This window comes from Daucus carota, chromosome 4 (genome assembly GCF_001625215.2).
Source record: "Daucus carota subsp. sativus chromosome 4, DH1 v3.0, whole genome shotgun sequence".
In the NCBI taxonomy this organism is placed as follows: Eukaryota; Viridiplantae; Streptophyta; class Magnoliopsida; order Apiales; family Apiaceae; genus Daucus; species Daucus carota.
The window spans coordinates 32749108-32775661 of record NC_030384.2 but is presented as its reverse complement, the minus strand read 5'-3'; the positions used below and the strand labels follow the sequence as shown (position 1 = coordinate 32775661).

General features: G+C 33.0%; 1 protein-coding gene and 1 long non-coding RNA gene across 25 annotated transcripts in view; one reads left to right on the top strand and one right to left on the bottom strand.

Moving 5' to 3' along the window:
* The window catches only part of LOC108218784 (uncharacterized), a 37460-nt gene extending 23564 nt beyond the window's left edge, over positions 1 to 13896 (top strand). For 12 of the 24 annotated variants that reach the window (XR_010291231.1, XR_010291220.1, XR_010291224.1 and 9 more), the window contains 6 exons: positions 1760 to 7342; positions 8569 to 8636; positions 9475 to 9629; positions 10630 to 10671; positions 10771 to 10880; positions 11878 to 13638. This is a non-coding gene — a long non-coding RNA (uncharacterized LOC108218784). The other 12 variants (XR_010291238.1, XR_010291240.1, XR_010291239.1 and 9 more) reach the window with 7 other exon arrangements.
* A 9365-nt stretch (positions 13897 to 23261) lies between these two features.
* Positions 23262 to 23600, bottom strand: LOC108217262 (uncharacterized). The gene has a single exon (XM_017390099.1). The coding sequence runs from the start codon at positions 23598 to 23600 to the stop codon at positions 23262 to 23264; it is 339 nt and encodes a 112-aa protein (XP_017245588.1).
* Positions 23601 to 26554: the final 2954 nt, after the last annotated feature.

Below are 26554 nucleotides of genomic sequence, written 5' to 3'. Positions count from 1 at the left end.
TTGCACTTAAAGACATAAACTGTTATGTGTAAGTGAACAAATTATCTCCTTTGAGAATTTCTATTGTTTTGGATTCATGGTTATGTATGAGACTGGTGGGTATGTCTATACAGCAATTTGTATTATATGTTTTGTATGTACACATATGGTGTTAGTTAATAGTTATGAAAACCAATAACGGTATGCTATACTAGTTTAGTTGTAATGTCCTGGTAGTGTGGGAGTCACAAAATCATTCTTTACTAGTTAAAATGGTTTATTATGTCATTGAAGTCTTACATAATCTTCAGTGTTTTTCAGTTCCTTCTTGAAGTACATCTTAAGTCGTTTCTCCATAGCAATCACTTGTTGACTTCTTACTCTTTGTATGTACCGTCAACTGATAAGGGTTAAACAAAATGCCATCCACAGACTGTATTGATGTTAATCTGTAACAGTATGTTTTAAATTTACAGTTTTATTGCTTTGCTAGATACTCTACTCATATCATTCGTCTGTAAGTTTTTGAATCTTTCAGCCTTCATAGTTGATTCTGGAAACAATCAGTCTTCATAATGTACCTAATCTGATTTCTTCTATTCAGAATGAATATCAGGTTTGCTTTGGTTTGACTATTGAGCTTCAGTGTGAATTAAAATAGTGATATCCGTCTTTTTTTTTTTTTGTTACAAATTTGCATGCTGTGAAATTAAAATTTGAAAATGTGGCATATGGATTGACTGATATGTTAGTGATCTGGTAGAAGACAAGAAAGAAGACTTGGCATATACCCTCTAGCCTTGCCAACATGTATTTAGTTGTCTTTTCTGTTTCTTATCAGGTACTGATTGTTAATTTATATATATTCTGCATTGTGAGTAAACATTTTCTTTACCATCTTATGTAAACAACTTTTCCTTGCTCAAGTAGATGTATTAGATTTGCAAATTTGCTGTATAATAATAACCATGAATAGTTTGTTTTGTGTTGAGCTGCAGCATGAGTTTACTATTTTTTTTCTGGGAAGGGGGGAATTATAAGAAATATTCCAGTGATATTTAAGTGGCCTAGGGTAGGGGACAAAACTGAAGATCTGCAGTAACTACATTTCTTTAATGTAGTCTCTCTGATTCTTATCGTTTCTGAAAGATGAAAAGAAGTCCTGCATGTTGTGTACTAACACACAAATACTTCATTTACCAAGTTGTATAGTCACATTCCTAAAAACGTTGATGTGCTCGTTTCCTAGTTGTACTATGACAACATAATTCCTGAAGCTATTTTATTCAAAGTAGGATCTAGAAGAATATCTGCTTCTGAACCTGGATTTTCAATGCTGAAGAGTACTGTACAATGACATAAACTTACTGCTCTGTTTTAGGCAGTTGTAGTGCTTCACTATCATTTCGAGAAAAAACTAAAGCAGAGGATTATGAAACGATGAATCAATGCATCTTGAGGTTAACAAGGAACGGGTGGTGAAATTTTCAAACAAGTTGTGTCTGTAATAATGTGACAGAAAATTAAACGCAATGGCACCAGAATGTACATGAATTATTAATAGTGGAAACTAGTGCTATTTCTATATCATAGAAATCTGTACAGGAGTTCGAGTACTGTGTTGATAAATTAATTTACAAAAGTACTCTCTAATTCTATGAAAATTAAAATTGAAGAGGTTTTTTCATCTACCTGATGAAATCCCATGTATTCCTTTGTTTCTAAGTAACAAAAGTCCATCTTTGTCTCTGTTTTTGCCTGACAAGTCACTGTTAAATAGGGATTGTGAAGAGCTCTTTGTAGCAGCTACAGACATGGAACAATCAATCCATGACTGTATCTTAGAAAAAGCAACATTCCCGTGTTGAAAACATGCTTTAGGACGTGCATCTTTTGGCTTGTGCAGCGCGCAGCTGCAGTTGCGATGGTACGGCCTTCTCTCAATATCCATATCGGACATTGATAAACTACTGTCAAAGACATACTGAGGTAACATGTGACCTGATACTGCATCCATTATTGTGCTGGTTTCTTTTTCTTTAAATTTGTATGTGCTTGTTTCTGTAATCTGGTTGATTATAAGTGAAATATGTTGATGCCATCACATGGTTTTTGGAGGGTATATATACTGCATGTAATCTGGAGGCTTAGAGGTTTGTGAAGTTGTCTATGAGAATGTGTTAGTTGGTGAGGGGAATGTTTGGTGCAAATTGGTAACCGTTTTTCCCTATGAAGTGTTGTCTTCTAGTAGTAGTAACCAAGGATTCCGTTTAGTAATACTTTTGAAATAACAAACTCTGTTCTAGGTATCTCCAACTTTATTTTCAAGCTTTTGAGTATTGACTTTTCTGATGGTAATAAATTGCATTAGATGACATTTTTCTAATGCAAGTAAACAAAGTATTTCTTCTAGGAATCATTATTGTTTTGGATTATTGGTTATGTATGAGGTAGATGGGTTGGTGGGTATGTATGTACAACATTGAATCTGTGACATGTAAGTTTAAATCACACAATATGCTCTTAGTTATTGTAAAAAGCAATAACGGTATGCTTTATTACCTTAGTGTTATGCTTAGGGTGACTAATAGTCCAATGATTTTGGTATCTAGCGAAGATCTCATTGCTCACATGTAGACATAAACTGTTGTTCTTCGCTATAAACTTTTTGTCACATGTAGGCATAAACTGCTGTCCTTCGATTTTGTTTGTGATGTTGAAAGTGAAATGTTCTGTCTTCTGTATTATATAAACAATGTCTTAACGGATTTCATTGTATGGTGTCGGTAATGATTGTCTAAAGTGTGAATTAATCTAGGAGAAAAATGTTTTGCATCAGTTAGTTATCCTATTTTTGGACCAATGTATCTTGTGCTGTCGTATTAGTGGTTGATATTCCTAAGTTAATATTAAGCTTGATTAGGCTAACTTATTCCTTGATTTCATGCATGCGATCTGTCTTATGACCTTAGTAAGCTTGTTTGTTTGTATTGCTGAAAATGAAATGTTTTGTCTATATTAATTATTATGTATCCGTTGTCTAACAAATTTCTTGGTCCAGCACAAGGAAAGTGACAGGAACTGTTTCATTAATATGGTTTATGCACACACTCAGACACTTTTTACGGAAGGATATACAAGTATGTATTGTATAATTATGATATAATGTACCATGTTTTCTATGTAAATAACCGTCACTTAATCCAACTGAGCATCTATTATCGCAACTGAATTTTGGAGTTATAATGGCTCTGCAACTTTTACACTTGGTTGTTAAACTATTGGTAAAAAGCAAGCACTGGTTTAAATAATGGAAGTGCTGGTTGAAATAGATTACACAGTATAGATTTCAAATTTCTAAGTTCTACACTTGGAGTTACAATTTAATTTTCTATATTTCCTACAAAGACTAGACTGACTGAATATATTCTCTTGTTTTGGCTTTCCTGCACATATATTTCTGTATCATATATGCACTAACGTGAATAATATGGTTTTATGTGTCTTTCTTATTGCTTCCAGTGCATTGGCTGTACATTGTTAAACATTCATGATAGGATATTTGGAAAACAGATTATTGTAGAATATACTCACTCTCTCATTCAGCATCTTTAGAAGTTGAATCAGATTTTATGTATAAAAATAAATTATACATTAAGCAGTTACATTTAACATCTATAAAAGAACATGCGATTCTTCTCATTTTGATATTATATGGTAATATGATACACTATTTTCATTATTTATGTACAACCTTGTAAGATGGTAAACAAAATTAAAGATAATGGTATATGTAAATGTAGGTTTTGAGGGCACTAAGTACGTACTCATCTGAATTAGATGATATACAAAATTGATTATTTTAGCTTTCCTGCAATGTTTTAGTTATCGTGTTCGTTTTGCTTCATATCGTGTTTTGTTTTATTGAGGAAAAAACCGTTTTCTTCTGCATGTTGTGTCCTGACGCATAAGCACATTTTTTATTGCTTTATACAAGAACATTTACATTTTTTACCTAATTATCTTAATTTCCTGAATTGCACAATTGACTTTACCACCTGACATTGTTCTTTTTGTAGGGTCAGTGAGCATTTCTTCTTGAATTTGTAATACCAAAGAGAAGGTTTTGTAATGTAGAATGACATGAACTTGGTACTATATTTTGTTCAATGTTGTTTCCATATTTAGTTATCATACAAGGGACAATTTATAGCTTAGATCATGAAGCTATGCATGCGTGAGTCATGAAGATGACAAGAACAAGTAAAGAGATTTTCTTTATGCGTCCTGTATGTGACCGAATTGTACAAGAATAAATCGTAATGAAATTGTAGTGCTTTTTCTACTCTTTTTTCCTTGATAAGTCTCTCATAATTTCATACAGGAGTTTGAGTACTGTGTGGAGAAGTAAATTTACAAGAGTACTCTAATTCTATAAAAAATTAAAATTTATGCATTCGTGTCATCTACTTGGCAAATTTCCATACATTCCTTTGTTTCTAATAATTAAAAGGCCATCTTTTTCTTTGGTTTTACCTGCCAAGTTAGAGACAAACAGAGATTGTGATGAGCTTTTGGGAGTGGTTGTGGATATGGAACAATCACTCCATGATTGTTTCTTAGGAAATGCGGCATTCCCATGCTGAAAACATGCAGTAGGGCGTGCATCTTTTAGCTTGTGCAGCGCGCAGCTGCAGTTGCGATGGTATGGTCTTCTCTCAATCTCGATATCGGACATTGATAAACAACTATCAAAGGCACATTGAAGCATCATATGACTTGCTGCAGCATCCATTGCCTTAATTTTTTCTATAAAATCTTTTGTGCTTGTTTCTGTTATATGGTTGAGTATGAAGTTGAATATGCAGATGCCTTCACATGGATTTTGAAGGGTTTATATAGTGCGCGTAAATAGACTAGAAGACTGTGGAATCTAGGAGAAACTGTTAGTTAGCAAGGGAAATGCTTGGTGCAGAGTGGTAACCGTTTCTTCCTAGAAAGTGTTGTCTTTTAGTCGTATTATGCTCCATGGAATCCATTTGGTGCTATGTTCGAACTCAAAACTTTTCTTCTAGGCATCTTTAACTGTATTACTAAGCGTTCGAGTAGTGACATCTCCTAAGTAATCAAATTGATAGTTTAGTGGTTAACTATAAAGTTGCACTAAAAAACAAACTGTCCTCTGCAAGTTACCTAAATATCTCGTTTTGGATTCATGGTTATGTATGAGAGACGGGTGGGAATGTCTATACAATCTTGGATGCATATTCCATATTATATATGATTTTTGTAAGTATGCAATATTCTCTTAAAAGTGAAAAGCATAAAGGAATGCTTTATCACACATGCATTTTTTCACTGGTTGAAATTGTTTAAAATGTCATCGACGTCTTCTTACGTAATCTTGCTTTACCTTTTTGGAACTGTTGGGTTTGCAAAGCAATATAACAACAGTCAACAAAGTATTAAGCACTTCCTACTTAATTGACAAGAATATGTAATAGTCTGCTCTGAGAATCAGGTTTGCCTTTCGCTAGTTTGCAATGAAGATATTTTCAAAAATTTGTGCCTATTCTTCAAGTCATCTCAAATTCTATTATCATGCTTGGAATGTTGATTACTCCTAGGGAATATATTTCATATGAATATACAGTATAATCCAAAAATGACAACCTGTTTTCATTTTAGTTAACGAGGAGTCCCTTTTTTGGTAACACTGATGTATTGGATTCCTGGTTTTTTTAATGGGTTGGCTTTTTTGTACACAACATTGAATATGTGATATTTCTCATTAGACTGAAGAAAAAGAGCTATCAGTTTACTTTTAATTATTGTGAAAACCCTGAGAATGGATTCTCCATAATGAAGAAGCTAGCTCTATACCTCTCAATCACCTATCTTGATTAGGTCCTCTCAGTTCTTCCGCATATTAAGCTCTATTTGGTTTTATTATTATTATTATTATTATTATTATTATTATTATTATTATTATTATTATTATTATTATTATTATTATTATTATTATTATTATTATTTTGCAGTAAATTCATTCAGGTACTCGAAATTGACTTTAAAAGTGCATTAGCACTATGCTCTAATACTGATGTTATATTTTGTCTGCAGTGTAGTAACTCGCGAAGTTCCTTTTTACTCATTGAATTGGTTTCGACTGTAATTTCATGCTTCTTACATCATTTGCAATGGTTTGCATTTCCTGCTTGAAAAACTGTTTAAATATTGTACTCTCCTTATCGTCTGCTTTTAACTATTCACTGTTTCAGCTTAGTATCAAGTGATAATGTTGTGTATGCTAATAATATAAATACAATATGGAACTTTCTCTTAGGTATATTCCAAGGTCTACTTTGCATTGTTGATGTGGAAAGATAAGTTACTTTCCTTGGATCAATATTAACGTTCATGACTTCATGCTATATATTTTTGTAGTGGTTGATTACAAAGATTGTAAACATGTGTTTACTCACAGTTAAAAATAATAATTCTCAGCTTCTTATTTAACTGTCCATTGGTCTACAGAATAGGTTCAGAATTTAGAGACCTCAATGTTGCACTGATAACTGTACAAGTATACACAAATTATAGAACCAATATTACTCGTATACATCCCAATTCTTATAAAGCATGGAACCTGGAATGGTAAAACAAAATTCTAGATTTTCTAATTCATGCACTTGTAATTTCTTTTACCCGGCTCCTTTTTAGAATTCACTTTTTATTTCACACCTACTCTTATTTGGAAGAAAGTTTATTAATATGCGCCATATGTACCAAAGAATCCTGTTATCTTAGTTTACTTGACCTTTTGCTTTATAAGTCTATCTGCATTGTATTCGAAGTTACTAATTAGTAATTACAATTTCGAGTTGATGACATACATGTAATTTTAAAAACTCTTACGGCAGAATAGTTTCAAGATCTAATTCATCTCTTAATTTGGTACTAGTTATACATCATATCTCAAACACAATCTGCAAAAGAACTCTATAAATTAGCCTAAACAGAGGAGATGGAAGTTAAGAAAAGAACTATGCTTGCTCCTTACATGACTATTCAATATATATATAGGAGCATCAGCACTATATTCAATTCTTTTTCTGTTAAAAACTACTGCTTGCTACCTACACTATAATTTCTCTTCTTTATTTGACTGTTAAATTTCTTCTGCTGTATTCCTACCTGAAAAAGCGCAGATAAAGGAAGAACATGTAGAGCTTCTGGAACAATTTACTGATACTGAGCAGCCACTCCATGACTTTTTCTTTTGAAATGAAACATTCCCATGTTGAAAACAAACTGCATGTGCACCTTTTGATTTGTGCAATGCACACCCGCAATTGCGATGGTACGGCCTTCTCTCTATTTCTGTGTCAGACATTGATAAACTACTGTCATAGACATATTGGTTCATCATATGAAATGATGCTGCATCCATCAGTTTCTTAATCTATACTTTCCCTAACAGTTAACGTGTTTGTGGGGTTGAGAGTATACTGAAACTAAATAGCTCTGAAATTTTGCATGCCTGTGAAGGCTTCTTATATTGTAAGTAAAGATTGTTGAGCTGGAATAAATGACTGGAGTGTGAATTATTCTAGGAGGAAGATTCTTTTAGTTAGTTATCTTACGTTTGGACCAAGGTACTTTGTGATGTTGTACTAAGTATAGAGTTGACATACCTAGGTTCAAGTTAGTATTTATTCACATGCTTGAAATATGTTTCTTTCAAGTTAAAGTTCATGCTTAGAGTGACTACTATTCCAATGATTTGAACAGTGAGCCTAACATTCTTAGTGTTCATAGAAGAAGATTCAACTACTCATATATGGACATAAACCGTTGTCCTACAATATAAACCTGTCTGTTTGTGATCTTGAAAGTGATATGTTTTGTCTGTTGTATTATATTTTCAATGTCTAACAAATTTTTCTCCTCCAGTACAAACAAAATGACAAGAAACTGTTATTGCTTAACAACGTATCATGTTTTCTTCTTGTTCGTTTTAGATATTTATTTTAGAACAAAAGAGAAATTTTAACAAGTTTCAAAAATTCTGCTATTTCAATAATTTTCATGAACTTCTTTGTCTTTGTAATATTATGAGTGGGTCTTCACTAAAATATTTTCTATAATATTAGAATTGGAGGTAAGGTATGTATACATCTCACATCCTATTACATGAAGATATATATACCAGATATGCTTAGTTTGATTTGGTTTATTTGCTTAGTTAATATTAGGTAAGCGTTATAGTTATTCTTAATACCAACTTTTCCACTGGGTGTTTCCTAAATGCTAGAATGGCTGTGAATAATATATTTTTTGCTTCCCTGCATTATACTTGTAATATGGGTTCATGTATGTAAATATGTTATCAAGTGAATATATATAATTTTATGAGTCGTACTTGTAGCTTCTATTTGATCAACTGTTTATCGTGTTTAAAAATTCATGAAAATTCAAACATTCACATAGCTTTTCCAAACTTCTGCTAAAATTTGAGCCAGAGATCATGATTTCCTAACACTTTTTTATCATAATACACTGTTTAATTTGCTTTACATTGATCAGAGTACGAAAATCTGCAAGGCTGCAACCTTCTTCATGGTTTATGCCTGTGCCAATCCACTCTTCATAAGGTACATTATAAATTTTCTTCTTCTGTTAACTATAATCAATAATCAGGTTTGCCTTAGTTTGAGCTGCAATATGGATTAACCTCATTTTTCAGTCTATAAAGAACTTTTATTTACTTTAAAAATAACATTTTTAACTGGGGCATATGGAACAAGTTAACTATATCGGACCTGTGGTGCAAGACAACAAGAAGACTGGCCTACTTCCTCATGGTCCTGCCTACAATATTTTAGCTGTGTTCTATGTTTCTTATCAGGTGTTTAAAGATTAAAGACCAATTTTCTTCTGCATTTTATGCAATAATGCTTGATCGCATATTTTGTCGAAACACGTTTTATATCCTATACCAGATGTATTGACTTCCAAAACTGCACTATTCACTTGAGCGCAGAAATATTCAAATAGTCTAAAATTTAATTTCGGGTCAATATGAATTAATTTTGAACTTGGACTTGTCATGCCGAGGGAGGGCATGTACCATACAATGACATGAACTTACCACTGTCTTTTAGTTCATCGAATTTCCAGTGCTCATTAAGAAACAAAGTATAGCTTTGGAAAATTTCCAAATCAGCTGTGTGTATAACAATGTGACTGGACCCAAAATTGAGTTCCCTAAATTGTACATGAATGAGATATTATCAGCCTAGCGCTTTCTTATCGTTGAGATTACATACAGGAATTTGATGAGTACTGTGTTCACAAATAAATTTACACAGTACTCTCTAATTCTATGAAAATTTATGAATTTTGGTCACCTACTAAACATCATTCTGTCTGTTCCTTTGTTTCTTATAAACATAAGAACATCTTTTTCTTTATTTTACCTGATGAAAACAGATATGTGAAGATTGTATCGATCTTCTGGAAGCTGTCACAGATATGGAGCAGTCAGTCAATGACTGTATCTTAGGAAATGCAACTTTCCTGTGTTGAAAACATGCAGTAGTGTGTGCATCGTTTTTCTTGTGCAGCGCGCAGCTGCAATTGCGATGGTATGGCCTTCTCTCAACATCCATATCAGACATCGATAAACTACTATCAAAGGCACATTGAAATAGCATATTTCCTGATGTAGTTGCTGGTCTCTTTTGTGTACATATATATGTGCTTGTTTTGTAATATGGCTGGGTGTGAAGTTGAGATTTTGATGCCCTCACATGAGTTTGAGGGGTCTTTATACTGCACGTAATTGCACTAAAGCACTGTGAAGTTGTCTGCAAGAATGTTTTAGTAGCTGGCAAGAGGAATATTAGGTGCAAAATGGTGACTGTTTTTTCCTAGGAAATGTTGTCTTTTAAGTAGTATTATATTCCAAGAAACCATTTAGTATTATGTTTGAAGTAAAAAACTTTTTTAGGCATCTCGAACTTTATTTTAAAGCATTGCAATAGTGACATCTTCCAAGGAATCAAATTGATAGTTTGCGGGTAAAAGTAAAATAGTTCTGCTATAAGACATAAACTCTAATGTAACCTAACAAAGTATATCTTTTGTAAACTTATATTCTTTTGGATTCTTGGTAGTGTATAAGATGGGTGGGTATGTCTAGAATGACTATCTAATATATTTTCTGCAAGTACACTAAAATGCTAATAGTTTACTTGACAGATGTAAAGACCTATAGTAGTTTGCTTTATCACAAATGCTAGTTGTCCTTATACTGCAACAGATATTCTTCACTGGTCGAAACTCGCAATGGTTTGATATGTCATTGATGTCTTCCTACATAATTTGCATTGTTTTACCTAGCCTTCTTAAATCACCATTTCAAATTGTTACTCTGAAAATTAAAATTGATTACTTGTCATTCGGACATTACTTAAGTAAATTGGATTTGTATCTGAATATAGCGACTAAATTCTAAGCACTTTCTACCTATATAATTGATGTGTATCTTCAACAGTAAGCTCTGAAATGCCCATTATCCTGTCCTCATACTGCAGTATGAAATAACTTTTCTTATTAGTAGCTGTAAGTTTTTGAATATTGCAGACATTCATGGATGCTGCTGCAACCCATCCCCCCCTGAGTAAGGTCCGTAATCTGATTTATTTATTTGTGAACTAAGAATCAGGTTTCATTGAGTTACTCTGCGATGGAAGAATGATTGAAAATTTCAACTTATTTTTCAAGGCACCTCTTTTGTAATATAATGCATGGAGCATACTCGATTATCTCTAAGAAATAAAGTTCATATTCTTTTGTGCCAGAAGCTGCAGATTCTCCCAGCTTATCTCATTAATGTGAGTATCTCTAACGGTATGCTTTATGACATATATTTTTTATAGATTGCTCCACCTGAATTGATAGTTGAGGTTCATATTATTCCTTTGTAATTGTCAATTGCATATATGTTTTATATATTTATTTAATCATGTCTGATGTCTCCACTGAAACTCAAAACCTCAACCTCCTGTTACCTATCCACTAGCTTACGATGCTTGACTGCTTGTGAAACTTGATCATTGCTGTTCTTTTTTCTTCTTTTTTACCGAACCATTGCTGTTCTTAGTTGAACATATGCTTATCAATTCGGAGACCTAAATGTTGCACTGATAAATTTATATATAGCCTAAATTTATATATGCTGCCCCAGTCCAAGTATGGAGAGATATTTTTAATATAGATGCAGACAAAGAGCCTGGAATGCTTAAACAAAAAAATTTAAGATACTCTAATAGGCTATTAGTAATAGTCTAATACATGCACTTGTACTTTTTTTACTTGACCTCTTTCAGAAATCTGCTTTTGCCGGGATCGTGTTCATCACTATTTAATACAGTACAAATTCCTGATCTCTGATTTTAGAGACTTAAATGGTGCACTGATAAATTTATATATAACCTAATTTATAAATGCCACCCCAGGCCAAGTAAAGTAACTGACAAAGTGCAGATAAGTGAAGAACTTGAAGGAATTTTCGAAGAACTTATAGATATAGCCATATAGGGTAATCACTCCTTGAATTTTTTTCCGGAAAGGCAAAATTCCTGTGTTAACCAACAGAATGTGCACCTTTTGATCTGTGATGCACAGCGCAGGGTATGGCCTTCTTTCGATATTTTTATCAGACTTTGATAAGCTACTATCATAGATATATTGATACATTAGCTGACTTGATGCTGCATCTATTGATTTATAGAAATATATGAAGTACTCTCTTAAGTTTTCACATATTCGTGGAGTTTTAAGGTCCAGTTCAGCATTTGAGTGAAACTAAATAGCATGAAAAATATGCAGGATCAAAGGGTTTATATGTTGCAAGTAGAAATTGCTGAGCTTAAATAAATAATTGAAGTACATTAATCTTGGAGGAGAATGCTTTGTAGTTTATCAGTTAGTTATCTACGTTTGGACCAAGGTACTTGAGCTATTGTATTCAGTAATTACTAAGTAGTAGTTGAAATACGACAAGCTTGATAGGCTAGTTAGTCCTTGGTTTTTATGGTTGAGATCTGTTTTATTCCCTGAGTTCTGATGCTTAATGTGACTAATATTCCAATGATATTAACAGTAAAAATACGCATTTTCAATGTTCGTAGAAGATTCCACTACTCACAAGTGGACATAATCCGTTGTCCTACAATATAAACGTTTCTTTGATGTTGAAAGTGAAATGTTGTGTGTTGTGTTATATTTTCAATGTATAAAAAAATTTTCTCCCCCAGTACAAGAAATATGACAAAGCACTGCATATCCTCAACAATGTAGCATGTTTTCTATGTATATGACAAGCACTTGATTTCATAATGCATTTTTGATCTTCACTTGGGAGATTTAGGTGTAATCTTGCATAGAAGTTGAGCAGTTCTAATGGCAATTAAATATTAATCTTAATTTGTACTATCATAACTTCAATACTTTTTTTTTTGAAAAAAAAGAAATTAATTTAATAATGAAAAGTCATATGGCATCTACAAGAACAATCGAGTCGAAAAAACATAAAACAGATCATATCGCTGATTAATCTAGTCCTTATAAAGACACAATCAAGCGATTTGTTGAAATTGATATATACACATATAGCCTTCATCAAAACTTCATCAAAACTCATTTGAGCTATCGATGGTAACTGCAATCCCATATAAATCTTTACCATTGAATCAATCCTTTGAATCTTTACCACTGAATCAATACTTTGAAAATCTGACAGATCTAATGTCCTGGACATTGAAACACACCAAAAAAACACGCCAAGCTCTCACAAGGAAAGAATAAACAAAACCCAAATAAATTGGGAACAAAACTCAGCCAAAAAAGATTTTATTAAAGATACAATCTTGAAAGATAGAAATCCTTACCTGGGGAGTAGTATTATTGAAAAACAGAAACAAAACAAAGAAAATAACTGATTTGGGGCTTTCTGAAAACCTATGGAAGCCCTCACGACGGCTAGAGGATTTTTTTTTTTTTTATAACTCCAATACTTTTTGATTAGCTTTTCCTATGATATGAGATGACCGAGTTGGTCCAAGGCCCAAACAAAAACTTGGGTCGCGGATTCAAATCTCTCTTAACCTTTTTCCTCCTACTCTTTTGGAGCACTGCACCCTAATTCTTTTGTATAAATACTAAACAGGGAGTTTATTGCATTGACTTGTATTCTGATATTCTCCTTGACCCTTAAAAAGTATGGGCTATATATTCAGATAGACGAATGCTATCATGGGCCATAGTTCAAATGTTAGTTTTTTCTTTTTTATTTTTTTGAAAATGTTCAAATGTTAATGTATGGGCCAGGTGTCATTACCAGCTGTAGACTTGTAGTGATCTCTGCACCGAGCTTCTTCAAGCTTCTGGACTTCAGCATCAAACACATTATGGAACTCTTGTTATATTTTTGCTTCGTTTTTTTTTTCTTTTTGCAATTTACACCGATTCTTCTTCATGTTTTACTGGACACTTATTTCACTGTTGTTAGCCAGTCACCTAATCTGGGGATGTTTATATCTAGTCTGCTAACATTTCATATAGTGCTGGTACTAATCAACATTTATTTTACATATTTGTAGAAGTGCGACTTGGCTTAAACGCTAAGGGCTGAAACTGGAGAATGGAACTGCAGATGCAGACTGAGATTGCAAACATAACATTTGTTTTTCAATTTCAGTGTAGCTCTGTAATGCAAATGTAATAGATACTATTATTTTGGCTTGCTAGTTGCTACTTCTACTCTCCTAGTAATCAAGTGATATTCTGTTTTAATGTATGAAATTCTATGTGTTAAATGGTGAAGCTTGTCTGAATGAGGTTTATGGATTTACAGTGAAAATACAATTTTCAGAAACTCAGTTTTTTTAAACCAAAACCGAATCAAAATAATTCGATTGATTTGGTTGGTTCATAATAATAATTCAGTCCGGTTCAAATTTTTTTTAAAAAAAAATCGATTTTCGATTTTAAATCGAACCAGCCGAATACTTAGCCCCGATTAAAACTCATCATAGGAGCTTTGGTCCCTTGTTTTGTTTCCAACTTCGAAAAGAAGTGGTAAATTTTCTCGTAATTCTATAAGTTCCGCTTTATAAAAGGGATAATTAATTCTAACGTCCGTGAACTATAAGTGGTTTATTATCTAGGTCCCTCTCCTATTTTTCTCAATAATGCGATCCTTAAATTTTTAATATTTTCTGATTCACATCCTTCCGTTAAAAGTCAACTAACAGACGTTAGTCAATGCTATGTGGCTGATCCTTACGTGGCTAATGCTTATATTCTGTTGATTTGGCAACTTAAAATAATATTCAAAAATATGTTATTTCCATTTGCTCCTGCGCTTACGGCATTCAAACTCGTCCCCTCAGCTTAACCGACGTCGTTTTGATTTTTAGGGTTTCAGTTCTTCAAGCAAGCATGTTTTCATTGCAGAAGGGTTGGCTTTAATTCAAGCATTGATTCGTGTCCTCGAATCGGGTTTCGGGTTTGCCAAAGAAAAAGTCTGTACTGTGGGAAAATGTGATTGGGTGTTTGTGTAATTTGTGTTTGATTAATGATGAAAGGTTGAAGCTTTTTATTGTGAAGGAAGGCGGGGTTAAGTTTTTGATGAATTATTGGATTCTGTTTCGAATGTTAGGGGTTTGAAGGTTGTGGTTGAGTTATTTAGGTGTTTAGTTTCGTGTCATCCAATTGCTGAGGTTATTGTTTTGAGTGGATTTTGGGATGGATTGTGTTGGATTTGAATTGTAATGTGTTGGGAGTGAGAGACTGAGAGTTGTTGCTGCTAGGGCTGTTTATAATTTGGGATTACGATATAAAAACGCGAAAGGAGTTGGGGGAATTTGGGGGCATTGCACCTTTGGTGAGGATGCTGGATGGTAAAGCTGTTGAGGATAAAGAAGCAGCTGCTAAAGCATTGGCAATGCTTACGGGGTATGCTGGAAATCGAAGAAGATTGTGGATATGGATGTCGAGGGTGCAAAAAAGCTTTTGGAAAGTCAGCCACATAAGCACTAGACACGTAAGCATCAGACACGTAAGCATTGACTAACGTCTGTTAGTTGACTTTTAACGGAAGGACGCGAATCAGAAAAAATTAAAAGTTTAAGGATCGCATTATTGAGAAAAATAGGAGAGGGACCTAGATAATAAACAACCTATAGTTCAGGGACGTCAGAATTAATTATCCCTTTATAAAATTATAGTATATTCTTCCTTGTTTATGGTACTGTTTGTTTGCAAGAAGTAATACCTGCTTTTGGCTTCTACTTTTCTTAACCCGTTTGTACGAATAAGCAGAAGCACTTTTAAAAATTTGAGAATGCTAGCTTCTGTCTCACAGCTTCTGCTTCTTTTCCAAACACTTTATTAACTTATTTACTTCTCACTTCTACTCCACTTCTTTACTATAAGCAAGAAGTCATTTTTTTTAAGTTAAACCAAACCGCTATATCCCAAATTTGGGAATTAATGTCTATACTCGCTTGCAGAAGTTATAACTAAAAATGGTCCTATCGCCGGCTAGTAACACGGGATAATATAGAGTTCTTCCAAATTAGAAATGCTAGATAGTGTAGCGTAAAATATTACAAGAAATAGCGTTATGTATTCTTAACCACAAGAGAATGCTGCACGATTTAGCGTTCTGTTCTTTTAACTATAAAATATTCGTGATCATTTTTTTAGATTGTGATATTCCCTGAATCCCCAACCCGAACGGAGTGGGGAGCGGAGCAGGGTCGAGCGGTCCGGGTGAATGTCCATCCTATCTGCTAGACGCCTGGACTGCTAGTACTTCATAAGCTGTGGAAAGTGGACTGCAATCAAATGATCCAGTACATTAGTCCACGTTTATGTCCGCGGCCGTGCATAGCACTAATCCAAATGAACAATTGCTCGTCGTGGGTCCGGTGATGTTCTATATAGGAGTAAATAACCAATAATTTATTAATTTATAATTTATAATAAATTAATATTTGAATTCTAGAATTTTACTCACCACATAATAATAGTGATACATATTTATTTTCGATTAATCAATATCTTGAAAAATTAGTAAAATTTAATAATCTCAGTATAATAATGTATAAAAATTTCACTTAATAAATTAAAATGGTCGACATTATATACTTCGATCATCTAGATTGTATTCCCGGGATTTACATTTTTCTAGAATAAATGAATCATTAATACAGGATCGCATGGTATCAACAAGAACATTTAAAATGATTAAATTATAAATTTCTATCATCCAAACGAAATTGTTTTCATCATTCGAACTATAATCATTGAATAAGCCTTGTATATTTTTAAGTTGTCATTTGAAACATAATAGAAATTAAACAAAAAATAATAAATATATTGCATGCGTGTGTCTAAAATATTTTAGAGCTTATATAATTCTTTAAGAGGTATATGCCTGGAATTTGTAATTTACAATTTGGAATCAGGTTAATATGTTGGAATCATTTCTTGATTTAAAATATTGTTAAATTATAAATTAAATTAATTTATGTTTTTACATGAAAAATTCTAAATATTTTTTGGTACTATCGACATTTGTTCGTACATATATTTTATAATTGTTGTCAATATTTTATGATGAAATAAAAAATAACTTTAAAATTTCGTCAAAAAAAAAAAACTAACTTTAAAATTGATATCTCAGGTAACCCTTTCATACTCGCATCCATTTTTTAATTAATAATAACCACAAAATCAAATACTTTTAAACACCCAACCGAACAAGGTCTTGTTGAATGATCATGTTTCCGTTTTTTCCCATGTATTAGTAGATTCCTCCTTTACTTGATTGCTACCGCTACTTACTAGTGATATTCTTCTGCATTGGAAACATCGAGCATGCTTTTATGGACTTGGCGTCATTTCTTTCGACTAGTCCTGTTACCGTTAAGTTGACTCCCTCTGCTACATTGTGCTTCATGTCATTTTCACTCTATGCTTTTGTTAACTGCTGCTATCTTTAAATCTTCCCTCCGATTCTCCACTCAACCTTATGTGGGGCTACTAATTCCTATGTGGCAAAGTTTCATCCCTTGGTTTTTTTTTTTTACTAACATGGCTTATTATAGCCTTACAATTTGAGTATCTGTTCTAAGATAATCTCGAGGTGAGCCAGAGTCGAACCCAGGACCCCAACAGAGGATAAACCCTTAACCACTTGGGCTATCCAATCGTGCTCTTCATCCCTTGGTTTAAGTTAGTAATAGTTAAGAACCCTTTTTTAAACCGTTCCGCTATGAAATTTTCTATCTTTTTTGGCGATTTTGGTGGATCAATATATGTTCTCGGTAAAATGGATGTGAATTATTTATGGAGCTCAATATGACTGATATATTCATTTATACATTTTCTTAAAATTAAAAGAAGCGTCTAAATTCCTTAAAAAAAAAAAAGCGTCTAAATTAAAAAATGAATGAGGAAGTGAAGAAGCACTCTTAAAGTATAAAGCACGTGTAAGATTGCTTGTATCATGTTCTGGAATGGTTAATTTGTTCCTTGTAGGTGGGATCTGTAAAATGTTTATCAGCCTTGGGATTATCATTGGGAGTGCGTTTGTTAGATTAGTTTTGTGTATTCAAAGCCGAATGCATTTTTTATAGTACATCACTCAGGAATTCAAGTTTTTAAACTATGATACCTTCATATTATAAGAGTGATGGTAAGAGTGTGACAACCCGGATCAAATCTCGAGTATCAGGTCAAGCGAATCCGAAATTAAATCGAAATAAATTGGCTCAACTGCAACAACATGGGTAATCCACAAGTCTATCATAAGCCCTCAAAATTAGTAGAAATACTTATGCTTATAAACTGAACTAATGTCTCCACACGACTCGATGTGGAACTGGGGTGCACGACTCGAGGTGGGATTGCGGTGTTACTTGTAGCGTAAGTTTTGAATTTTGGTGTGCATTCGGCTCTTGCAATAGAAACGGGTAAAATGGCTTGATCATAACTAAACTGAACTTGAATTTGCAAATGGATAACTAAACTCAAAAACCTTGCATTTGACTCACTGAACTAGTTTTTACTTGCAATCAAATAATTAAACTAACTAAAATCTGCACATCCATTAGATGATGTTAATTTTTAACGGAAGATCGTTAACTTTTTACAAGCCAACTGCCACGTAGATTCATCTGACCCAAATTCATCTGACCTGCTCGATTATTTCATAACTCACCCCAATTCAGTTAACCCACTACCCTTAGTTTAGTCGATCCAAAGCACCCCCAACTTAATCATACACGTACGGCTTATACACACGCGAGGGAGAATAACAATCATGAAAGATGAAAGAGAAGGGTGAGCGTAGTATTTAAAGTGGATCAGTGAAAAAAGTACATATGTTGATGAAACTGGACAAATTTTGGGTTCCCCCAGAGGCTGCAGTGACACTTGCTCTCGTTTATGTTGTCCCATGTAGTTTGTTTTTCATTATCACATTCTTTTGCCTTTAAATGTGATTGCAGGATTTAATAATGATTCAAAAGAAGAAGGTAGTATATGCAGATCTGGTTCCGTGGCATTCATATACAATTGTCCGAAAATAAACTAATAATGTTAGGTTTGGATCAGATCCAACTATTCTACACTTTAGACAGTAAACTCAGTGCCATGTCATACTATTTGCTGTTAGTCACGTTAGTTGATTTAACGGAAGTTATCTGATTGCAAGTAAAAGCTGGTTTAGTGAGTTAAATGCAAGGTTTTTGAGTTTAGTTATCCACTTGCAAGTTGAAGTCCAGTTTAGTTATGATCAAGCCATTTTAACCCCAATAGAAACTCTACAATATGAAGGTCGTAACTCGTAACAATAATTTCCAAATGTAGAATATATTGACCCTGTTTGGGGATTAGCGGTTAGCTGTTAGCGGATTGAATTAGATGTTTTGACTAGCTGATTGAATTAGATGTTTTGACTAGCGGATTGGATTAGCTGTTTTCCGTAAAAATGTTTGGTTAATAGCTGATTGATTAGCTTTTTCTGACACAAACCAAAACCTCTAATCCAAAAAACTCCTCAAACTAGCTTTTACAAAGTTAGCTTTTTGGACCCAAACCTCTATTTCAATTCGCTAACTACCAAACACTAAAATTAGCGGATTTCGATGGTCAAACCTCTAAACCACCTCAAACTTTTAATTTTTGCTCAAACCTCTAACTTCCAAACAGGACCATTATGCAAGGGAAAATTATAAAACTTGTGTTTTATTCGGGCAGAAGGGTACGGTGAGTCTACGATGGCATCTGAGCCGGGTTGAGTTGCCCACGTGACCGACATGACTAAGTAACAATTATTTAACTCAATGTGAGCACCATGGACCCCCAAGGTGCCGGAGCCGGACCATCCCACTAAGAAAGTAACATGAATAACTATGATTAAAAACAAATTGCACTCTAATTCTCGTGCTTTAGCATAATTTAGTTTATCTTGGAAATGACACTCTAGAAAGACCACCGTCCGTTTTTAAGAGTAAAAAAATAGGAAAAGAGTAGTGAGCAGAGTATCTCGCAGGAAACAAACATGCAGCCTGCAGGCTTGTTAGAGACCTGGGCAACTCCTGTCCGTCAATGTTGTAATCAGCATTCACTCATTCAGTCACCACGTGATTACAGAAATTACCCGGAAGAAAACAAGGAGCAAAAATGAGCATGAGTTTGAGCTTCACTGAATGAATACTTGGGATAAATTTGTTACTAAGGCTGGCAATATCAGACACGATCCGAACCCGATTCGAACCCGATCCGAACTCGTAACCCGATTTACTAAGAAAAAAAATCCGAAAATGACCCGAAAATCACCCGTTTTAAAATGAACTGTACCCGACATGACCCGAAATTAGAATTTTGTTTCTAATAACTTCAATTTTAAGTTTTATTCAATTTTAAGTGATTTTAGCTTGACCCGAAATTGACTCGAAAAGTCGAAATCGACCCGATTGCTGACACGAACACGACCCGTTACCCGAAACTGCCACCCCTTAATTAGTACTCCCTCTGTCCCATTTAATTGTATACGTTTCTTTTCAACTGTTCGACACGCATTTCAATGTTCTTATAAAATATAGTTCCGTAACTTATTTTTGAGATTTTCTTTTTCTGAATAAAAATATTACATCCAAACTTTAATTCAGAAAAAGAAAATTTTAAAAATAAATTACACAACTACATTTTACAGGAGCATTAAAGTCTGTGCCGCGTCCCCGTCCCCCAATGCATACAATTCAGGGGGATGGAGGGAGTACCGTATAATATGGAATCCCACAGCAGAATCAACTTTGTTGTCAGGTTGAGCTTATTTTAGATTTGTTTCACTTTCACACCATTCCGTAAAATCGAAATGACGCAAAAGTTTTACTCCCTCCGTCTCGTCTCACCAGATTCCTTACAGTTTCTATCTTAAATCGTCCCACTCTAATTACATTACAAAACTTTCTTAAAATAGTTAATGAGTCTCACCATTTTCCCATTTTTTCTTTCTTTTCACGTTATTTTTATTCCACTATCTTTCTTTTATATATTAAAAATCTATCTTGGCAAAAAAAAATAAAAATCCATGGGTCCCACCACTTCACCCACTTTTCTTTTTCTTTTCCACTACTTTATACATATTTCTTAATCTACGTGCCCAGACCCAATGTAAAGAATTGAGTGGGACGGAGGAAGTACCAATAAATTTCTTAAATGTGTTTCACCACGGATTAAATTAAGTATTTTAGTAATCACGAGATGATATTATTTGTATGTGATGTGCTAATTTTGTTATGCATCTTTCAGGTATGTGTTTACGATATATATTAACAACTAGTTAGTTTTTATTGAAATGAAGGATTTTGGTCGAGAATTTCTTTTATATATGTAATGATTATTTTCAATAAATGAGCTAATTCAATAATAAAAAGTTATACAATATTTACATAAATAATCACGTCGAACAAACAAAACACATAAACAATCACTTATTAATCTATTCTTCTTGCAAATAAAATCACGTGATTGTTGAAGATAATATTTACACATGCTTCGCCACTTTCCAATTTGAACTATCGACTAAGAATGTAATTCTCTAATAATTTTTATTACTAAATTAAGTACCATACTCACACGAACTGTAAAACAATGGGAAGAACACGAAATCTGTAGTTCCGTAGAATTGAGATCTAAGAAAAAGGAGACCAAATCGAAAATTATTGAATCTTTAGATCCGAAAAAGCATACCACTCTTACCTAATAAATAAGTTTTTTTAGGGAAATCAAAACTTTAAAACAAGTTTTATTGAAAAAAGGAAGAAAACATAAAAGAAATAAAATGTTTTGGGACTTTTTACGATGCAGTGGAAACCCGACGACTACCACGCAAAAGAAAAAAAAAAGGAACGGACGGAGAGAGTTTATCCCCAAAGCTTGATTTGTTATTTTTGGGTTGATGTTATGATCACTGAGGTTGTGTTCACTTGGAGAGAATAGAATGGAGTGAGAATGAAATGAATTTTGTACTATAAAATGATGTTGATGAAAGAAAATGTATATAATTTTTATTCCTTCAATCATTCCATTCCTATTATTTTAACTATTCTAATCCACACGTTTTGGAAGGAATGCTCATTCTATTTGTACATCATTTTGCTTTACTAACTTTCTCACATGAAATTTAAATACATTCCTATCTTGTCACTATTATCTTATACATTTTATTTCTTGTTAAAATTTTTATATAATTTTTCATTTCATTCTCCGGAACAGCATGATTGATTCAGCTCCTTAACTTGTAATAGGACTTAATCACCGTCTACATACAAGACATATATCAGTTTTAAAGTGGGGATCAAACTATATAGCAATTTTGAATCCACATAAATGCTAATTAATTAATTAGTTCAGTTCTTAATAAGCTTGTATGTTCATCATGAAAATATTACTACTACTCCCTCCGTTCCCCTGAGTAGTATATATTGGGGGACGGGGACGCGGCACGGACTTTAATGCTCCTGTAAAGTGTAGTTGTGTAATTTATTTTTAAAATTTTCTTTTTCTGAATTAAAGTTTGGATGTTATATTTTTATACAGAAAAAGAAAATCTCAAAAATAAGTTACGGAACTATATTTTATAAGAGCATTGAAATGCGTGTCGAGCAGTTGAAAAGAAACGTATACAATTAAATGGGACAGAGGGAATACTAATTTATGCTATGATTTTATATGAGCAGACCGACCCTTTATATTAGTACTAAAACGAAGAGAAATGTTATATCCAGAGCAGTTTTTTAATTTTCAGAGTAATTTGCAGAAATTTATGCTGAAGTTGTATGATTTATATGGATGCAAGGGGAAGTGGGAATTGAATTTGTTCTGAAAACAAATACCTTGCTCTGGAGATAACATTTTTCTAAAACGAAAATTAAAAATCTTCTCGTCATATTAAAAATCTTAAATTAAGCCTATTCTTATATTCACATTAAAAATCTTTATATAAAATATAACATGCATACGCTTGCAGAGATTTGGACCCTACACGTGTACACACAAAATCAATTTCAAGTAACCAACATTTCATACCAATTTCAGTAATTTACCATTTAACTGTGGAAATAATAATCTGTTACTCCAGAATATGCAATGATGAACCCAGTTTCACTAAAACGTTGCATTTTAAGGACATGTCTCCAGACTCCAGGCTCCTGAAACCACTTTAACTGAAAATCTGCAATAAGTTCGTCAAATAATCATTGTGAAAATTGGATTAAAATCGGTTTTTAAAGAAATTCGAGTACAATTCAACAATTGATTTCCAGAGGGTAAAACATTAGGTTATTCTTTGAAGCTTTAAAACAACATGATCATAAAGAACATAAAGAACAAACAAATATATAACCATAAGTTCTGCATTCGATATTACATGTACATATCACAAACACTGGGATCTGAAACTACATGGAACGATCAACGATCTACATCATTTCCCCTTCGATACATACATACATACATGTACGTATCGATACTTCATACATATTTTTTGTTATTTTCGGTGAAAATAACAAATTCACACACATCTCGAAGGATCGTTTCATCATTTCAGACCCGAACAAAAGCTACAAATGCAAAAGAAAAAGGAAAAAAGAAAAAAACGACCTTAATTTAACTTAAACTTTTATTTATTTAAATTAATTCCCCGGCTTATTGTACGGATCAGCAGAGTCTTCGTAAAACGAAAGCAAGCTCGAACTGGAATTAGTCCTCCCGATCTCTCCATTCGCCGGAGGCGTCGCCGGAGAAGACTGACCGGAGACCATCAGCGCCAGTGAATTCTCGCTCCCAGCTCTCCTTATCGGATACGACACCTTACTCTTCGGCAGCGCGTGCGTGCAGTTGCGGCGCATCTTGTGCAACGCGCAGCCGCAGTTGCGGTGGTACGGACGGTTGCTGATGTCCATGTCGTGACCGGAGATACAGCCGTCGTAGATCCCGCGGAAAAGTCCATCTGAAGAAGCTCCGGTAGACATTTTCCGGCGAATAAGGTGTTTCTCTCTCTAAACTTCCCTTTCTCTCTCTAGATGCAGCTTATTTGATGCATGTGAATGAATGAGTTGGAAAGTGAATTTATAGGGCCTGTTGAGATGTTTGGTATGTATATTTATAGCAGTCGTGACCTTCTTTTTATTTTGTTTTTAACTTTACGTATTTTATTAGACTCTTTATTTCTTGTATTTGGTGTTATACACGGCCGTTACAGAAATATTTGGCAGCATACGCGCTAAGTGTTGTTTGGGAACAGCATATGCGTCGTAATTACCGTGTCTTGTGCGCCCTCGTAGAGACTGAAATCATGTATGCAGCCAACTGGACTGTCACGAGCCCTGTGAGCCCCTCACCGGGATCTCTGTTGTGATATATTTTCGGGTTAACTTAGAGGCAGTTTGGGCAAACCTAAAAAAAATATTTTGTGCTTAAAGTAAAAGAGTGAATTAGAAATAAGAAGTAGATATGTTAATAAAGTGTTTGGAAAAGAAGCACAGGGAGAGAAGTTAGAGCAAGCCCAATGCAATTCCCTATTTTCAACTCCTAAAATATTATATATTAATAGTTACCTAAAATATTGGGGATTAAAAAGCTATTTTGCTCAAACGGTGTTCCCTATTTGATTCCCTATATTTTAAATTTATATATACAACTCAAGGAGAGAGAAAAATTGCACTAATAAATAATAGAAAAATAAGAGGAAATATGAGCTGGTGATGACATTGAGCATACAGGGGGTTGCTTTTTCATCCCGTGGTTGATTTTGTTATATTTACCATTCAATGTACCTGGTCTATTTTATTTACATACGTCACAACTTCGTCTATCTTACAAATTGTATTATAACAGTGATAGCATATTCCGTTAATATATACTGATTCTGTTAGATTTGTCGTCAAACGCTAATATAAAGTGACTCTGTCACGAGTCTTCTGACGCTCCCAAAAAAACGTGTGTCAGTTGTTGTTTTTGATAAAATTAGTATGACTTTGTACTTATATATTAAATAGCATCGTATACGAGTACAAAATCGAAGCATTCATGAACGTTCATTTTCAATTTGACTACGGAACTCGACACGAAACTTCAAGAACAAACTAGAGAAATGATTTACAAACGTGACCGTCAATAAAAAAAAATTTAGTTTTAATAAATATGTTCAGTACAAAAATAAAATCATACATCTTATTCATAAATATCACACTTTCAATAATAATACTTATACTATCTAACAAGACACTGACATATAATTAATTTTTTACCATAAAGATCAAAGATATGTTATATTAAAGATGTTTACAACATAATATTTAATTCGTATTTAACTAATATGTATAGTGATCTTGTTATATTCACAATTTAATGTACTCAGTCCATTTTATTTACATACTTCACAATTTCGTCCATCTTGCAAATTATATTATAACGATGATAGCATATTCTGCTAATAAATATCCTGATTCTGTTAGATTTATCGTTAAACACCAATATAAAGTGACTCCGTTACGAGCCTTAGTGTGTCCATCTTACAAATTGTATTATAAATGATAGCATATTCTGTTAATATATACTGATTCTGTTAGATTTATCGTTTAACACTAATATAAAGTGACTCTGTCACGAGTCTTATGACGCTCTCAACAAAACGTGTGTCAGTTGTTGTTTTTGATAAAATTAGTATGAATTTGTACTTATATATTACATAGCATCGTATACGAGTCCAAATTTGAAACGTTCGGGAACGTTCATTTTGGATTTGATTACAGAACTTGACTCGAAACTTCATGAACAAACTCCAAAATAATTTACAATTATGGTCGTTAATAAAAATAAGTCTAATTTTGGTGAATATGTTCTGTATTGAAATAAAATCGTAAATATTCTCATGAACATAACACTTTCAATAATAATATTCATATTATCCATCAAAAATACTGATAATTTATTTTTTATCATAACGATCAAAAGATATGTTATATTAAATATGTTTGCAAAATAATATTATTTATATTTAGCTAATATGTATAGTGATTTTGTTATATTTACAACTCAATGTAATTAGTTCATTTAATTTACATACGTCACAACTTCGACTTTGTACGTCTTATGAATTATATTATAATAATGATAGCATATTCTCTTAATATATATAATGATGCTGTTAATTTTATCGTCAAACACTAATAATATAAAATGACTCTGTCACGAGCCTCGTGAGGCTCTCAACAAAACAAAATGTGTGTCAATTGTTTAATTTTGATAAAATTAGTGTGAATTTGTACTTATATATTAAATAGTATTGTATGCGAGTCCAAAGTGAAACGTTCGGGGAGATTCATTTTGAATTTGATTACGGAAGAATTTGACTCAAATTTTCATGAAGAAACCGGATACGTAAGTTCACAAATGTAACCGTCAATATCATAATAGTCTTATTGATGAAAATGTGTTCATTATTAAAAAATATAAACATAAAATACATTCAATTTAAGCTTCATTTTTCAGATAATTTATTATTTATTATAAATTAGTTGCTAAAAACAATTTATAGTAAACCTACAATAAATTATAATACTTAGAAATATTCATTTTGAATTTGATTACAACAAAAAATGACTCAAAATTTAATGAAATAACATTCATTTTGAATTTGATTACGCCACAACTTGACCCTCATAAAAAAAATGAGAACTAAATAAATGTAACCGTCATCAAATTTTGTAAAATCAGGAAAGTTCATTTTGAACTATACTTAAAATGAAATTTTTATTTAAAATGAAATTTTAAAAATAAGTTGTAGAACTATACTTTACAGAAGTATTAAAGTTTGTCGCGTCTATATAATTCAAGAAGACATAGGGAGTATCAGTTTATTTTCAAATAAGTTAAAAAGTTCTGAACCGTCCATCTTGAATTTACTTACGATAGGAAGAGACTC